Genomic DNA, 18,933 nt, shown 5'->3' with positions numbered 1-18,933 from the left:
TGAAATTTAATAAAACTGTTGTTTTAATAAGCTTTCGTATATTTTTGATACGGTATAGAAATCAATTTTTAGCTATAGTAACATTAATTATTTCAATATTAAAATGCAAATGGTTATCCTGAGGTTTTTTCATAAGAATTTGGTTTTCATAAGAAACTATTTTAAGATACTGAAACCTCCAAAATCGAAGCGGTTACACAATGTTTACACGCAGTATAGACAATGAATCAACGAAATAAGCAAATTGGTTCACGTACACAAGAAAGTAGTTTCTCTTCGTGTAAATAGAGCTTCCACTAAAGAACAATTAATACAACGTGGAATTTCCTTGAGAGTAAAAGTACATATTCAACAATCACAAATCATAATACCGATTTGTTTCATAATATCGTGTGCTTTAAATAATTTTTTGGAGCGATAATCGTTGTTTCTTACTCTGGCCGGAAAGTCCAGCTCGAAACTGATAGAGATGAGTCTTGCATCCATACAAGTGTACCACATCGAAGTCCCCTCTTTGGCTGCTGCGATCAAAGATCACGACGTGACGACACATATTATCAGTTCTGTTATAAATGTCTAGGTTTTAAAAGGTCTAATGTCAGTATTTCTTGATCGAACAATATGGACAGCACAATTTTAACGGTCCTAATATTGGTGACTTATCAACCAGCGTTTGGCGCCGTGCACGAAACACCTGGTAACGAATCTTTGTGAGACTTTCTATTTTTAACATCTAAAATCTTTAAAATAAACGAATATCATGTATTTAACGAAATTAGTGTATAAGTTTTGGTATCGCATGTGTGGCTTCGAATCATCTGTGTTTGTCTCGTTTCATCTTACTTAGTTTTAACTATCTAATATCGTAAATACTCACTTGTTATAATTGCCAGGTTTAAAACACTTAGACAATTAAACCCGCATTCGTGGTAATTATTTAGAAGTATGCCTTCCTCACTGATTTCCATGACCTTGAAATATGTTGTCAAGGTCATCATTCTGAACAACTTTTCCTTATATATATTACCGCCGCACGGCCTTCGTTTCCGAGATATTTGCATATGAAGATCATACATTTCTATAACACACTACACTATACAGGGTGTCCCAAAAGTCGCGTAGGAGCCGGAAATGGGGTATAGCTGAGACGATTCTGAACAACAATTTCCTTTGCAAAAATGTCGGATGGGGCTTTGTTAAGGAGATATTAACAGAAAACCCCGACCAATCAGAGCGCGCGTATACCGTTGGAGCGGCCGTGGTAGCGAAAGCTACGCGCTAGGCGGCCGCGTCAATGTCCTTCGATTGTCGCGTACAAGCGCGGCCGCCAGCGCGTAGGCTTCGCTACCACGGCCGCTCCAACGGTATATGCGCGATCTAATTCGATCTTTATTCGTACAGTAAAAGAAATGGGGGTCCGGGGGCCTGGCCCCGTTCGGGGGTTTGGGGGCGAAGCCCCCAACAAGGAGTGTAAGAATGTAAGAATGTGTGTGTGAGAAGTTTAGCTGAAAACATAAGATGCGCGACGGTTGATCGAGGCAACAATCGTAAGACGAGAGTCAGTCGATCGCGAGCATTCGAGAAATACTATCATTTTTATTCATACTTTAATTAAATTGTTACGAGCCAGGGCGATAGCGACGCGCGTGTGAGCCCAGCGAGTGGGATAGATTTGAGAATTGAATCAATACGATTATTTATTGTGTATCAATGGTGCCGAAGGCCGAGGATAGATTAGACAATGCAGACGACTCTGAGGCGAAGTCAGATAGCTGCGGGAATCGGTATCTCCCAGTGAAGGGTAACCGTAGGGTAAGGTGTTTGGTTGTCTTGGTTGAGTACACAATGACTAAATCGTATCGATAATGAATACTACGCGTCGTTAATAAAGCCTCGCAACTTGTTAATTTAATAGAATAATAACTCGAGCGGTAAAGTTATTATGTTGTGGGATCGTTACACTGGCTAGGATTGGTGATTTCAAAGTAAAGGTTTGATGATTAATCTTACAGACTTTTAAGTTTATACAAAGAGTATATATTCAAAATAACTATACTAATTACAAGTGTCTAGTGTCGTGTTGTCGCGGTTAGTGTATGAAGTTAAAATTACCTAAATGTTGCGCGGTGTTGACGCACTGGCGATGCGGGGGTCGAGAGTACTTTTATGGCCGTAATAGATGAAACCCGTCTTCGCGGATCTATAAGGTTAACTATGATTGAAAGGAACTGAAGCCCGATCTCACTAGAGTACTACTCTGCAGACGATCAACGTGTCTCTAACGAGTAACTCTTTCGTACTAGCCCCCGAGCAACGAAAATCACGGGTTTATATACCCCTAAATGTTGGTGGGGAACCGTCAGTGATTTCCATATTAGGAAATTTGACGGTTAGGATTTTCGTTGCTCTGAGGTCGGCAGCTGTGTGCCCTGGGAAAAGGGTAGATTAGAAACTATCGTGAGACCGAGCTCCAAATTCCAGAAGGGTAGATAAAATAAGATTAATAAACGCGAGCTTCTAAAAACGGAGAGTTTCTGTATACGTAACAAAATATTGTTTCGTTTTCTTTCAATACTGTCTTTATTTCACCTTCCCCTCATCCTCACTAAAAGTAGAATCCCACATTTGGGGGCTCATCCGGGATAGAGGATCGAGCGGTAACGGTAAAGCAGATATTAAACAATTAAAAGTATAAAGTTGTGTGCGATATAGTGCGCGATACAGTTGACCGGTTAAGGTGTCGAATACAATTTTCGCGTCACGTTGATGAACCTTAGTTTATCAAATTTAAGTTGGAAAGTTGTGACGAAGTGATAAGTTGATCACGCGTCAAACCAATAAGTTGTTAAGTAGTTGAACGAGGAACAGAAGTATGGCGAAAGAAATTGTTAACAGTCGTAATCGATTTAGTGGATAACGTTGTAGTTTTTTAAACAAAAAGAGGTTCTCGGTTCTGTTCTGCGTAAAAATAGCTGCTTACAATTACGAAGATGTCCAACAAAGATAGAAACAGTGGTGTTGGAAGCAGTGAGAGTGAGTGTGAGGACAGAAATAACACTCTCGTAGAGGTAACAGCACAGGACGAAGATGCCGTTAAACAAACACGAGCGTCTAAAACAAAGGCTGGCAATCAAAAAGCAACAGCTTCCAGTTCGAGTAAAATTAAGAAGAATAACCCAGAAATAGCAACGAACAATCCAGATAAATTGACAGTAGAAATAGTTGATTCGTTGCCAATAAGCAGATTGAGAGTATTTTTAAAAGAATTACATCTGTCGACAAGCGGAAAGAAAAAGGATTTACAAAATACGCTAAAAGACTATGTAAAACGCATGGAAAAGCAAAAAGATGAAGAAGGAAGTGACAGCGACGATGACGATGACGAAAATGAAAATCAAGAAGTTGATTATACTACAGAAGATTCTGATGACGAAGTGGGAGAAATAACAAAGCGACTTGCAAAAAATTCATCATGAGTTCATCATGATGACCAAACAAAACAGTTTTACAATAAAGGACGTCGAAGAAAGCATAATGCCATTTACAGGAGATAATGGCTTAGACATCAAGAAATGGATTGCTGATTTCGAAGATATGGCAGCATTACTTGGATGGACTGATCTTCAACTGTTCATATACGGGAAACGTATGTTGCGAGGTTCGGCCAAGAAATTCATCACGTATGAAACAGGCATCGTCTCATGGAAGATTTTGAAGTGTCGGCTAAAACATGAGTTTAAGCGTGAGTTGAACAGTGCGCTAATACACGCGCAATTAGCAGCGAGGAAAAGATTGCCACACGAGAGTGGACGGCAATACGTATATGAAATGCAGGAAATCGCAAGTCAGAGTCATGTTGAAGATGCTGCTTTGATGCAACACATAATAGATGGCATTCAGGACGATGAATGTAACAAGTCAATTTTGTACAGTGCAGAAACTTTACACGAATTGAAGAAGAAGCTGGAAAAGTATGACTTGATGAAGGACAAGTCAAATAAGAAAAAAACAATAATCAAGAAAGAAGTCGGCAAGGATTTTAAAAGTGCGCGTTGGCAAAACAATAAAAAGTCACGATGTTTCTTGTGTGGATCGCCAGATCATAATATGCAAAATTGTAACTTCAACGCCAGATAAAAAATTGTCGAAAGTCAGTTGTGTGACAAGTATAAACGATAATCCGGTAACAGTGAAGATCAACGGGATAGATTGCGACGCTTTAGTCGATACGGGTAGCGATGTTAATCTGATTCGTGAAGACGTTTACAATAAAGTAGGGCGACCAAAATTATACAAGGTGTCACGAATATTTATTGGTTTGGGCAATATCGAAACGCGACCAGTTGGAAAGTTTACGACGGATATAATCATCGGCGATGACTTGTTTTCGACTGAAATATTTGTGGTGCCTACAAATGCGATGACATCTAAAGTGATTTTAGGACACGAACTGTTGAAAAAGGTGGAGGTTTTGATTCGAGGAGGATCAATAATAATAAGACGATTACATCCGGATGCGGCGGCCAAAAATGGAGAAGATCAGGGGAACACCGTAGAAGAAGCAGGAACATCTGAGGAAGATTGTGAAATTGCGAAATTGGCAAAAGTGTTTTATGTGTCGGAGTGCGAAGTTGATGCGGAAAAACCGTATAAAGAAAGAATTGAAAACTTGATTAGGGACTATAAGACTAAATTAGATGTAGAAACGACGGTCGAAACTAAAATCACGTTAAAGTGCGATAATCCGATTTGTCAACAGCCGAGAGGATTGCCACCAAAAGAAAAAAGGATCTTGAGCGAACAAATAAAGGAATGGTTAGAATCAGGTATCATCAGAGAAAGTAAGAGTGAGTATGCAAGTCCTATAGTAATTGTTCCGAAAAAGGATGGGTCATATAAAATCTGTATTGATTATAGAAAATTAAATCAACAAATTGTACGGGATCGATTCCCTACGCCACTTATCGAAGATTCCATAGATTCGCTTACAGATGCACGAGTTTTCTCAGTAGTTGATCTAAAAAATGGTTTTTTTCATGTCCCAGTAGAAAAAGAGAGCATAAAATATACGTCTTTCGTAACGCCAGATGGACAGTATGAATTTTTAAAAACACCATTTGGTTTATGTAACAGTCCGACTAGTTTTCTTCGCTTTGTAAATAATGTTTTTCGCGAGTTGATTAAAAACAAAGTAGTTTTTACGTACGTTGATGATTTAGTTATTCCTGGTACTGATAACGAAGACGCCATTAAAAAATTAGAACAAACGCTGAAAGTTGCAACAGAAAATGGCTTAATGATTAGTTGGAAGAAATGTCAATTTTTGAAAAAACGTATCGAATTTTTAGGCTACATAGTCGAAAATGGTCATATACAACCGTCACCGGCAAAAGTTAAGGCAGTAGATCAGTTTCCAATTCCGCAAAATAAAAAGCAGGTACAAAGTTTTTTAGGCCTAACAGGGTATCTCCAAAAGTTTGTTAAAGACTACGCGATGATAGCTAAACCGTTGTCAAATATACTTAAAAGCGATACGAAATTTTGTTTCGAAAATGTACAACGACGTGTGTTTATTGCTTTGAAAATTGCGTTGACTAGTAAACCGGTTTTGCGTATTTATCAGCCTACAGCTATCACCGAACTACACACGGACGCTAGGAAAGAAGGTTACGGTGCCGTACTTGTATAAAAATATGAAAATGAAGATCATTTTCATCCTGTACAGTATATGAGTAGGAAAACGTCGGATGCGGAACGAAAATACCATTCATATGAGCTTGAGGTTCTAGCTATCATAAATGTAATTACAAAATTTCGTGTTTATCTTTTAGGACTAAAGTTTAAGATTGTTACGGACTGTGCAGCATTTCGTATGACATTACATAAAAAAGATTTACCTCCGAGAGTAACTAGGTGGGCGCTCATGTTAGAGAAATTTGAGTACGAAGTTGAACACCAACCTGGTGAACGATTAAAGCACGTTGATGCGCTAAGTCGATTTCCGGTAATGACAATTACAGATACTGTTGTAGCTATGATTTGTAAAAAACAGGATGAAGATGATCGACTTCGTGCTATTAAAACTGTACTACAGCGCGAACCGTATGAAGATTACCTCGTTGAAAATCATATTCTTAAGAAACGCGTAGGTGATAAGAATTTAATCGTATTACCGAAATGTATGTACGCTGAACATATTAAAGCCGCGCATGAGAACGGACATTTTGGGGATAGACACGGATAATGCAGTGAGGTGACATTACCGGCAAAACTGGGCGTAAAGAGGGGTCCGTGATTTTTCGCTTTTCGTCCTTATATTAGCATATTTTAGACTGAATGAGGGCTCATTCGAAAGAGGAAGCTTGAATACATCCGGGGCTGGTCATAATTCACCGAGATCTTGTTAATATCTAATAATATGAGTGCCCAAAGTAGAGAAAGAATACGATAGAATACATCTGCAGAATCCAAGTATTTGTAAGTCACTATAAGAGTTTTGTGACTCACACGATGACCAGCCCCGGATGTATTGAACCTTTCTTTTTCAAATGAGCCCCCATTCAGCCCAAAATATGCTAATATAAGGACGAAAAGCGAAAAATCGTAAAGGCATTCCCAAAATCGAGTTCAATGATTGAGCAGGAAACGATGGAGTTATTCAATAAAGATCGTGAAAGTCTACGCAACACAGCAAAAGAAAATATATTAAAGATCCAAGAGGAAAACAAACGGTATCACGACCACAAGTCCAAACCGGCAACTGTGTACGAAGAAGGTGATATAGGCTACGGTTACTATGGATGCGAATTCGGACGAAAATGTGTTCGGACGAAAAAATCAAACTTGTTTGAATCCTCAACTAGTTCTGACGCCGTCGTGAATGTTCTGACATGTTTATCGTCGCTAGTGTAAACACTCTCATTGAAAAATAGGCGTTTGTTTGTTCGGACGAATTCGTCAGAACTCGTCCGAACATATTTTCGTCCGAATTCACATCCATAGTAACCGTAGCCATAGTCGCCGTAAAGCGAACTCAATTCGGGGCAGGCCTGAAAATTCAAAGGAAATTTCTAGGGCCTTACGTCGTGTCCCAGGTAAAAGGAAATGACCGGTATGAGGTCATAAAACTCGGCGGCGGAGAAGGACAGAAAATTACGACAACATCAGCGGACCATATGAAACGTTACAAAGCGTAGTCTTCGGGGACCGAAGAATTGTCAGGAATGGCCGAATGAAGGATGATTGTAGTGATGTAAGAGTGCATGCAGCGAGAATGGAAAGACTGCAGAATGTAAGAATGTGTGTGTGAGAAGGTTTAGCTGAAAACATAAGATGCGCAACGGTTGATCGAGACAACAATCAGAAAACGAGGGTCAATCGATCGTGGGCATCCGAGAAATACCATAATTTTTATTCATACTTTAATTAAATATTATTTCGTTTTCTTTCAATACTGTCTTTATTCACACCCCCCCCCCTTCCTCACTAAAAATAGAAACCCACATAAAACGATAGAAACATTAATAATAATGACATAGTAATAAAATAGTATACATAATTTACATACCATAATTTACATCATACAAATATATACAATTTGGTATAGAGCTAAATTTTATTATTTGTCACAATTCAATTTATATTGTATTTATCCAATTTTATGCGGAAAAGAATCTGAAAGTAACTCACTCGACAATGCTCAGCGATGCTCGGTGAGGTTATGTTACGGCGTACGTTTGTTCCCTCTCTACAAATAAATTTGCTATAGGATAATACCGGAACCACCCATTTCTCTCGGACCTCCGTCGCCTCTACTTCTTCCTACAGGAGTTCACACTCCAGTTAGGATAGAGCTCAATGGAAGTATATATACGGTTATATACACACCTGCGTGGTGCGCTGCAATATTCGTTGTTAGGAGCCTCGCCCCAAACCCACTTTTCTTACTGTACGTAAGAAATTGTACTGTTAATATCTCTTTAACGAAGCCTCGGACAACATTTTCGCTAAGGAAAAAGTTGTTTTAAATCACCTCCCGAACCATCCCTTTCAATGTGTTACAACATTTTTGGGACACCCTGTATATTAGGTCGTCCTAAAAGTTCATGCCACTTATACTCCTGCTACCGTTCTCGAAAGTCCAGTATATAATTGTCCGTATTACTGGAATTCGATTTCGAGACGAATTTAAGTACACTACTACTAACAATTAGCGGGACACTTTTTCAAACTGTCGTAACTGTGAGAGATTTCAACCGATTGAAATGAAAGTGCGTGAGGAGTACTTTTGAAGTGTCCCCTAGGCGTGTGTAAAGTTGCATTGGCGAGGGTTGACGCGAAGGGGTTCACCCCCATAAAGGGAAGGGTGTAAGTGGGTAAGAGTAGTAAGTGGGCCGGTTGGAAACGGCATTCAAAAGTAGTACGAGACCCTGCGCCCGTAGTGGTCAGCCCACGTTAAATTGGAGTCCGGCCTGGTCTGACCAGTAGCAGGCTCTCGCTCCGCTTCTGAATGCCGGCCCACTTACTACTCTTTGAAATCTGCTCCAATTTGACAATGAAAGCGTGATTCAAAAAATCTGATTTTTTGGGGATCTCTTAATAAAGCATTCACGCGTCAGAATCCGCGAACAGCGTTGACGTGGGGTTACTCGTTCACCCTGTAGATGGGCCTGAAGTTGGAAGCGAGTTTTTAAAAAAATCGACATTTTCGTATTTTATTGCCATTCACGCGAAAAAAAGACATCAAAACTGTGTCGCCTCAATGCCTTGGACTGTACCACATGTGTTCCATGCAACGAAACATCGTTCCAACCCTTACACTTTGGGGTGGACCACCTCTACCTCTGCCCCCCTTCCTTCAGCTCTGGGGGCAGTTTTCGAAATGAGACCTTTTCGGCATTCATCCTTAACGTATCAAGAACAAACATGGTGAATTTCATCGTCCTCCGATGTGAGGAAGTGCTTCCTTATGAAGGGGGTTGAAAATTTGCGAGCTGTTCCACCCCCCAAAGGGTGCGTATGGGGGGAACGGTATGGGTGATACCATTTTTTGGATCAGGGGGGTCCAGAGAATGCATTGAGCCCAAAATCGAGACCGTCGTCAAAAAATTGTGGATTTTAGAAGGGGTGGGAGGTTGTGGGGGATGGGTTTGTTCGAGAGGGATTTCAAGGGGTGAATTTTGTAGAAGGCATCAAGGAGAGTCGCCCCAAAGTTTTTTTTGAATTTTTCAACCCCTTCCGTCATTCCTGGCCTGTTTCAAAGAGGCGTTTTTCTACACCCTCCCCTTTAGGAGGGTGAATTAACCCCTCCGCGTCAACACTCGCCAATGCAACTTTACACACGCCTAGGGGACACTTCAAAAGTACTCCTCATGCAGTTTCATTTCAATCGGTTGAAAACTCCCATAGTTACGACGGTTTGAAAAAGTGTCCCGCTAATTGTTGGTAGTAGTGTAGATGAAACGAACTTGTATATATCATGCAAACTATGTGAGTTCTCTTTTAAGTAAACACGAACGCGCAGGCACCCAGCGGTTGGGAGCGGTAGTTGGGAAGTACTGGGTATAGGCTCAAAGCGCTCAGTGCTCAACATATTCTTACGTATTTTTACGTGGATGTAACATCATTTTTCTTAAAATAACATAGCCTATGTTACTCCGGAGAAAGCAAGGAACTACTGTTAAAATTTGATATCGATCGGTTAAGTAGTTTTTAAAATTTTTGTGTACATACGCTGTCTCTTTATAGAATAGTAAGATAACACAGTTTTCGGCACGAACTTATGTGTGTGAAGATAGCCCCGCACTTTTCGAATTTTGAATTTTTCATTCTTGTGCCGTGTTTTGCTATGTTTATGCTGAATTGTGCCGTAAATAAGAGATTGATAACATCAATAACAATTAATAAAAGATATAAAACCGAAACTATACTAGCCCCGCACTTTTGCCGAAACAAACTTTGTTTTCTATAAAAAGATGGGTACTAACTTGTGCTACATTGTGCCATTGTATATTTGTGCCAGCACAAAAATAGCACAATACGGCACAAGAAAGAAGTTCAAAATTCGAAGAATGTGGGGCTAACTTCACACACATCACGAACTTATGGGACGACCTAATAATAATCAGCGTGACGTTAATGCGATGACTCCACAATGGATTCGAACATTTTGCAGAAATCCTACATTTCTAATTAATACTTGACTAAGTGTTTTAATTATATTAATTTTATATAGTTCGGCCAACTATAATATCAAGATCAGAATGGGGTGCTACACCATCGACACAACCGATAAAAAGTCTTCGAGTAGATCCGCCCAAATACATAATAATTCATCATTCGCATACCGACGGTTGTACGACGCAAGCAATTTGTCAAGCCAGAGTGAGAAGTTTTCAGGTAATTAATTTATCATTTGGAATGCAAACTTTAACCGAAGTCTCGAAGTAGTATATCGAAAGTTTGTTTCTAAATATTTTAAGGTTTATTTAGCTGTAGTTGTAATGGGTATGCTGAATAAAACATCGTAATTGCAGTTTCGTGACCAAGACTTTATCTGTTATTATAATTACATGTGTATGATTAATAATACAAAGTAGGACCATTTGGTTTTTACTTTTCTTAATTCTTATTTCCAGAACTATCATATGAATGAGAAAAACTGGGATGACATAGGATATAATTTTCTGGTTGGAGAGGACGGTAACATTTACGAAGGCAGAGGCTGGAGTAAACATGGCTCGCATTCGACGACTTACAACTCTAAAAGTATTGGAATCTGCATAATCGGAAGTTTTATGAGTAAGTTTGTCGAATTTTAGCTCGTTTATGTCAAATACCAGCCTGTAATTAAAGTTTAATGATGGCGTAATTTAAAAGTTTCTTGAAGCCACTTTTAAAAATCGAAACTGGCGTTCACTAATATCAATGCTACAAAATTAATTGTAGATCGCAATCCAAATGTAGCAGCGATCAGAGCGGTTCAGAGCTTGATAGCTTACGGGGTGTCCATTGGAAAAATACAAGATGATTACACAATTTTGGGACATAAACAAGTTACCTCAACGTCCTGTCCAGGAGACAGTTTGTACAGATTGATTCAAACCTGGCCAAAGTGGTGCTCGAATCCATAGATACTAAACCCATATCGCCATGAAACATTACTAATATATTTATTTTTATTTTGTATTAAGTATTATCAAATAAATATACTATGTTTTTATTGCTACGTTATTAGTTACTCATTCCAGTTTTTCACATAATTATATGTAAAGAGTTACGAGACCGTTCACGGAATTGTCGTACGTGTCCTCTTCAGATCTCACGCAAATTTCCACATGCGAAAAGTCCGGTGAGTTTGTTTTAGCATCGCTGTAGTGACTCCTGTCCCTGGCCTAATAAATACAATTAATGAGCTAATGTACCCTAATATGTGGAACTCAAAACGTTCATATAAATGGCAAAGAATGTGGAATAAACGATTGTTTTTAAGGGATTACCACTAAGGGGACATCACAAATCGAATTTCTTTTCTTAAAGTACTCTCCATATACAGGGTGGTCCACGCAATTGTTTCAAGTCATAACTCCGTTATTATTGCATTTACGAAAAAATGCCAAAGGAGAAAGATAAATGGTTCGAAGAGCACTACATCTGTAGGACATTAAATTTTTTTTAGATACAGCAGTGCATATGCAATTAACAATTGCATCATTTCTTTAAATAGAAATGCATATTTTTTTTTACACAGATCGATTCTTCTGTTCATTCTACGTAAAAAAATGATTAGGGTACCGTGGCAAAAAAATTATTAGATCTCCAGATATTTTCAAAAAATGTTTTCATTGAAGAAGACGGTCAAATGATTTGTTTTCTAAATCTTCCCCACTACTTTACTTAGAACAAAATTATTCACATGATATAATTTGTCCATTCGAACCAAATAACTTTTGTAGAAACATTTTTTCGATAACTTCAGCTCGTCATAAGATAGTTAATCGTTCCAATTTAAATGAAACACCCTGTAGAAAACGAACAGACCAGACAATATATTCTAAACATCCTATCCATCTGTTACAACATTGTTTGTCCAAGAACTGTCCGACTACTCGGCTGAGATGTATTCAGTGCACAGTTATACATAAATCATATAGGACATACATGCAATGGAACTTCTTTAAATAATTCACACGATTGACTACTCATGAAATTGTCATGTGCCTGACCTGTTCACCTCCCATAAGGGAAAGGAATTATGCAATTGTGTCCAAACAGTTTAGTAGGATCAATTGTAGTAGCTCTTGTAGTAATTGTACTAGCTATAAGCCAGTAAGACAGTCAAATAGACATATTTGCATAGTATAGTAAGTATATTATAATTAGCTTGCGGATTTGTGTGCATTTATAGGAAATTTGAATATATAAAGAACTACAAAATTTAAAATGGCATGGAAAATAGCTATAAAAGCCGGTAAGACAGTCAAATAGACATATTTGCATAGTATAGTAAGTATATTATAATTAGCTTGCGGATTTGTGTGCATTTATAGGAAATTTGAATATATAAAGAATTACAAAATTTAAAATGGCATGGAAAATAGTTATAAGCCGGTAAAAAAGTCAAATAGACATATTTGCATTGTATAGTAGGTATATTATAATTAGACTGCAAATTTTTGTGGATTTATAGGAAATTTGAATATATAAAGAACTACAAAATTCATATTATAATATTTTCAGAGTATTATAAATTACTATTTAGATTCAATTTTTGTAGGTAAGTTTCCAAAGATATTATTTTGCATAAAGATTAACAGTCTAATTATAATGTTGTACTGAGTCGTACCTGTAACGGAATTTGGCGACTGAATTTTGCGTTCAACTCTGGTATGCATACTTTTGTTCCATATGGTATTCCTGAATCTAGATCCATGGAGATGGAGACGAATTCCACGCGACCATCAAGGAAATCCTTAAATAAAGACATGAAATATTAATCTGTACTCCAACTTAAATATTAATTTTATTGGAAAACATAGGAAACAAATTTATAATCCCACTTACATATCTGTCTTACTATAAACATATTAAAATTAAATAATTGTATAAGAACCAGTTTTCGTGTTCCTATCTTTCAAGTTATAGTTTCAGTATACAGTATTCAGTATTATATATAAACAGTATGGTTTTAGCAACTATCACAGAAATAAATGAAAAAATATACCTGAAAATTTCTCAGCTTTTTCATTCTAGCGTCCAAGTAATCGGATTCATTATCGCTACTAAAATCAGGATAATACGCAGACAAAGACACATTATAATGAGCGTGACCACTGCAGTTGAAATCTGATCTGTCGAGGCTTCGTTCTAAACAGTATCACAAAATATGCAAGAATTTCGATATTCCATAGAATAAATTTCAAGAGGAAGAAACACTGTATTTACCACTAGCGTAGACAACAGAACCGACAAATATCACGATCGATATATTTAATATAATTTTCTTCATTTTATCAAACATAAATTGGAGACTCGCACTGGAACGAGGTCGATGAAGAAGTGAATTCGAATACTGACTGATGTTATTAAAATTTCCAACACATCCGATACCTGCTGATCTCAGCATGATAAACATTGGAATTTGTCAAGTCTTCAAGAATTCAATGAAAACATGTCACTGACTAAAGGTAGCAAAAGTAGAACGAAAAATTGTATTGGAATATTCATTTGTATTATCGATTTTTCTTTCACTTTGTTTTACTGCAAGTTTGAAGCGACAAATATGCTATGTTAATATTTCATTAACTGGTTTTAAGGGAGTATTCTAGTCTATTTTCAGTCAATTGTTAGTTCTTTTTGAGTTTCGTTTTTTAATGTATAAAGACATTTGACGAACGTACACAACTTTTTGTAACGTCGTTAATTTTCCAAGTATATTTTTAAAGGTCTACACTTTGGGAAAATGCAAAAAATAACGGTATTTTGAAAGTTCTAGACTACAATAAACCCCCCAATAGTCAAAACTTCTAACTACAAATTATAAGTATTATAAATTTACATATAAGAGATAAAAGTTATACGAATGTGAATATTGATATAAACACGAGTTGATAAGGTGAACTAAAACTTCCTTCTAAACAGGAAGTTAAAAAGTACATACGTATGAAGCAAAAAAAAAGGTACGGAAGTAACTTGGAGTTACTTGTACTGTATACAAGATCTGAAAAAGTTTCATGTTCTTTCTATGAAAGCTAGTAATTCTACTACATTCCAATGTAATCTATTTTTTTTTTACTAAGTACCAGAGAAAAGAATGGTAGATAATACAAGAGGAAGATTGTTTATTGGCAGTGATAGCAACTAGTACAGAAATCAGCATTACCATTGAATGTGTGTGAAGATAGCCCCGCACTTTTCGAATTTTGAGTTTTTCTTTCTTGTGCCGTATTGTGCTATATTTGTGCTGGCACAAATATACAATGGCACAATGTAGCACAAGTTAGTACGCATCTTTTTAACCGACTTCGAAAAGGAGGAGGTTACTCAATTCGATATGTATATTTATTTCTTTTTTTATTTTTTTTATTTTTATAGAAAAAAAGTTTCGGCAAAATTGCGGGGCTAGTATAGTTTTGGTTTTATTTATTTTATTAATTGTTATTGATGTTATTAATCTCTTACTTACGGCACAATTTAACACAAAACATAGCACAACACGGCACAATACAGAAAAACTCAAAATTCGAAAAGTGCGGGGCTATCAAAAATTTTGTTTTGTTCAATTTTCTTGAATACGCTTTGACTTACAGAGTTGCGGTTTACGGCACAATTCGGCACAATAAAGAAAAACTCAAAATTCGAAAAGTGCGGGGCTATCTTCACACACATTATCATTGATTATCTATTTTCAACATCGACTCACAACCATCAATCTATTCGTCCTATTAAAGTTGACACTGATAGATGTTAAAAATATATTCCAGTTCTTCAGATTGATTTTTTTTTACAGCTTTATCGCTGTAATTAGTACGAAACCCCTTTGTGCGATACGTGCATCAATACATTTGCTAGTCAAAGTAATCATTAACTCTTTGGGGCACGGTGGGATTAAAAGTGTCCAACCGTTTTAATGGACCGTAATGCATGGTGGGACATTTTTAATCCCACGTCGAAATTTTGCAATAGCTGCATGTCTATAGATTTATATTTCGTCTTATTTATGTAAAGCAGTTGGTAATATATTCATCCAATATTACAAATGTATGCACTTATTTTGGCAACTTTCAACATGCTAATACCGGTTCAACAATTGTTGTAAACGGAAGGTTTATTGCGATAATATTTCTTTCCTGGTTTTATGTGAAAAATCGTAGAGGTAAGTTAATTTATATAAAAATTAGTTCTATATATACAAGTGAAGTGTTTTATAATAAAAACTAAAGATTACATTTGTTTACAAATGATGAAAGTATGGTGGGATTTTATTCGTCCCACCATGCAACTTGGGGAGTAATACAAAAAAACATATTTTTATTTATTGTTTATGTTTTAATATTCTTAAAATTATAAATGTGATTATTATATTTATTTTGTTACATTATGTGATACCTTTATTAATACAAATATAACAATTTTGTTTGATTTAAAACGCAATAAAATTCCTGTGCAACATGCATTTTATGACCTGAAATATGATCTATTATCGTCTAGATTCTAGACTCTAGAAGTTTGTTTTTTCAGTAATTTTTAGAAATTAATTTTGCAAAAACTATCAAACCTACAGTACCAGGTTTTCTTATGCATAATAAAACACGTTTCAACTAACAACACAAATTTTTATGAAATACTTCATTGAAATCTATACAAGTTATGCGCTGTTATGCAAGGTTATGGCGTGAGACGCTCGTTCAATCGGGCGCACAGACTGTGGCGGTTCTAGTCGTCTGAGACAGAAAAACAAATTTTTTTTCAATCTATATGAATGTAGTTATCGTCTGAACTAGAATTAAGTAAATACTAAATTTTTTATCGGAATCGCAGCTGTTTGAAAATTAAGGTTTAATTTTCCCGGAAAATTGTCAACTAAAATATGAGAGCAGGGCTAAAATATTCAAGCTATCGGTATAATTCTAGTTCAGACCATAGGTGATGGTGCCCTCGAAATGTGTGTAAAACCAGAAGTCAGGCGGTCCAATAGTTTTTGAAAAAAACGTGAGCCCGACTTGCAAAATGTTGTTTCGAGAAAAACGCGTTTAAAGTTTGCTATACATTTAGCACTAATACTGGTGAACAGCCTTTAACCCTCTGTAATTATGAGAGCTTTACGAATTTCAAATGAAAACCCCAAATGATAAGAAAATGAAAAAAAATCGAATTTTCGAAGTTTCTAGACGATAATAATCCTTAATAGCGTTTTTCCTTGTCTGACAAGATGTAGTGTTAGAAAACATTCGGCGATATTACAGTTCGAAGCTCACTCGAGCGTCACGTCACGTTTGATTAGTATCATTGACCATAGTATCTCATTGACTTTGTTACGCCGTTCCTAAGAACTAGAAACTATTACACTATACTCTTCTTGAATAATAGAATCCATGTTTGACCTGGACACGTGGAAAACTACGCAACATCAGTTGAACGATAGACATCGTAGCTTTCACACGTGTTTTTACTGTGAACATTTTCTAGTTATGGCTACTGATTTCTGCCAGTTGAAACATATGGAAAATGCCAATTAAAGAATCGCCGTTTGCAAAGTTTTCGGCAAAAATGGTGTAATACAGAGGACGCGAAAATGGTTCGTTGAATAATAGAATATATTGTTAATTTGTTTGACGTCTGCACCAACGAAATTGTAAATCGCAAATGTTGTACGCGTCAGTTGTCATACATGTATCGAATGTCATTCGCACGAGTATTGGTCTATTTTGTATTGTAAAACTTTTATATCTAATTAAATTTGCATGCATTTACAAACATAAGTATGAGGTCATATGCTTGCAGCCGTTGAGGATATATTTAAATAATATTAGAGATTTTCCTCTTCTATTTATTTAGATATATGTTCGATATACAGGGTGTTCCAAAAATGTTGTAACACTTTGAAAGCGGTGGTTCGGGAGGTGATTTGAAACAACTTTTTCCTTAGCAAAAATGTTGTCCGAGACTCCGTTAAGGAGATATTAACAGAAAACTCTGACTAATCAGAGCGCGGCCGTCTAGCGCGTAGCTTACGCCACTGCGGGCGCTTCACCGGCATACTCGCGCTCTGATTGGTCAGTGTTTTCTGTTAACATCTCCTCAACGTAGCCTCGCTACGCTTTCGCTAAGGAAAATGTTGTTTCAAATCACCTTCCGAACCACCCCTTTCAAGGTATTACAACATTTTTAGGACACCCTGTCTATAAGTACGAAGGTAAAGTGGTATAAATAGCCAAAAATAAAAAAATGGGTATAGTAGAACATTAGTTTGTAGACTAATTAATTTTACAGCATCATACAGCGTGATAACTATTATGTATTTATAGATAGCGGAATTTTATGAGGATTCAGCTTAGCCGGAGTCTTTCACTAAATACTTGAAATCGATAGAAAACTGCTTAATCTTGGGCTGTGTTCTCAAAAATTCCTATTTCTTAATGAAGTCCAAATTGAATTTGTGTCTCTACTTTTTCTAGTGCCCAACAAAATTCATATTCCAACCAAAACTATATTATAGATTCCGAATACAGAGTACATGATTAATATACAAAAAGACCATACTTATATAATTTAATTACACGACTATTTTAAAAGAATTGAAGTGTTTTCGACGTTAAGTAGATTCTTCAAACGTGTTTTCAAACACAGAGAATATTTTGATACCGGACGTCCAACTCGAATTTTCCTCAATGAGTGTTTAATTACGTAATTGTACAGGGTTATCCAAACTGGACTATAGGAAGTTTTTTTTAAATAAAATAGATACTCTTTTTAATTTTTAGTATTTTTTTTATTTTATTATCAGGTATTATCTATGACAATTATGTGTTAAAAAACGATATCTGTCAAATGACCACCACGACCATGTTTACAGACATCAATTCGAAAATCAAAATTTTCGATAAAATTTTGGCATATTTGCTCGTTTTATTCACCAATTTCATTTCTAATGTTGTTTTTCAAGTCATGAAATGTTGCTGATTTGCTGGCATAAACTTTACTTTTCAAATAACCCCAAAGAAAAAAATCCAATGAAGTCAAATCACACGATCGAAGTGGCCAATTCAGATCACCATTACTTAAAGTTAATCGACCATTGAATTTCGATCGCAATAAACTGAATATTTTCTCGCGTTGTGTGTGGCGTAGCTCCGTCTTGTTGAAAATAAACATTGCTTATGTCGATTCCATTTAATTTCAGCCATAAATAATCAATAATCATTTCATTATAACGTGCATCATTCACTGTAACTGCATCTTCACTCTCGTTTTCGAAAAAGAATGGACCGATTACGCCTTTCGACCAAAATCCACACGAAACAGTAACTATTTTTGGATAAAGTGATTTTTCTTTAATGACTCTTGGATTTTCATCTCCCAATGTGCGAGAATTTTGCTTATTGACGTGTTCATCCAATGTGAAGTGAGCTTCATCGCTGAAGATGATGTTGCGTGAAAACAATGGATCAATTGAACGATGTTCTGACAACCAATTTGCGAAATTTCTGCGATGCAAATGGTCACGTTCTTTCAATTCTTGAGTTAATTAAATTTTGTAAGCATGCAAATGCAAACCTTTATGCAAAATTTGTCACAAACTGCCATAAAAAATACTCAATTCTTGAGAACGACGTGGAATTGAAGTTGATGGATCATTAGCAACACTTTTACGAACAGCAGCAATGTTTTCATTCGACAGAACTGTTTTTGGTCTGCCAGACTTTGGTTTATCAT

General features: G+C 36.5%; 2 protein-coding genes across 2 annotated transcripts; one reads left to right on the top strand and one right to left on the bottom strand.

Annotated features, from left to right (window-relative positions):
- Positions 1 to 538: 538 nt before the first annotated feature.
- On the top strand, positions 539 to 11,227 carry LOC128879638 (peptidoglycan-recognition protein SC2-like). Its single transcript, XM_054128967.1, has 4 exons — positions 539 to 697; positions 10,235 to 10,398; positions 10,638 to 10,800; positions 10,948 to 11,227. Exons 1-4 carry the CDS (start codon positions 622 to 624, stop codon positions 11,130 to 11,132), a joined length of 588 nt encoding a protein of 195 aa, XP_053984942.1. The 5' UTR covers positions 539 to 621; the 3' UTR covers positions 11,133 to 11,227.
- LOC128879639 (uncharacterized) lies at positions 11,030 to 13,601 on the bottom strand. The gene is made up of 4 exons (XM_054128968.1): positions 13,444 to 13,601; positions 13,223 to 13,365; positions 12,845 to 12,970; positions 11,030 to 11,393 (listed from the first exon to the last, which is right to left on the bottom strand). Exons 1-4 carry the CDS (start codon positions 13,517 to 13,519, stop codon positions 11,262 to 11,264), a joined length of 477 nt encoding a protein of 158 aa, XP_053984943.1. The 5' UTR covers positions 13,520 to 13,601; the 3' UTR covers positions 11,030 to 11,261.
- Positions 13,602 to 18,933: the final 5,332 nt, after the last annotated feature.

This window comes from Hylaeus volcanicus, chromosome 7 (assembly GCF_026283585.1).
Source record: "Hylaeus volcanicus isolate JK05 chromosome 7, UHH_iyHylVolc1.0_haploid, whole genome shotgun sequence".
Classification (NCBI taxonomy): domain Eukaryota; kingdom Metazoa; phylum Arthropoda; class Insecta; order Hymenoptera; family Colletidae; genus Hylaeus; species Hylaeus volcanicus.
This window is presented reverse-complemented; position numbering and strand designations above follow the sequence as displayed.

Excerpts from the sequence above, each read along its gene's own strand:
- LOC128879638 (XM_054128967.1), top strand. The coding sequence starts at position 622 with ATGGACAGCACAATTTTAACGGTCCTAATATTGGTGACTTATCAACCA. Across the intron at positions 698-10,234 it reads CGCCGTGCACGAAACACCTG|TTCGGCCAACTATAATATCA; the intron begins GTAACGAATCTT and ends AATTTTATATAG. Across the intron at positions 10,801-10,947 it reads CATAATCGGAAGTTTTATGA|ATCGCAATCCAAATGTAGCA; the intron begins GTAAGTTTGTCG and ends AATTAATTGTAG.
- LOC128879639 (XM_054128968.1), bottom strand. The coding sequence starts at position 13,519 with ATGTTTGATAAAATGAAGAAAATTATATTAAATATATCGATCGTGATA. Across the intron at positions 12,971-13,222 it reads AAAAGCTGAGAAATTTTCAG|GATTTCCTTGATGGTCGCGT; the intron begins GTATATTTTTTC and ends TCTTTATTTAAG. Across the intron at positions 11,394-12,844 it reads GTCGCCAAATTCCGTTACAG|GCCAGGGACAGGAGTCACTA; the intron begins GTACGACTCAGT and ends TGTATTTATTAG.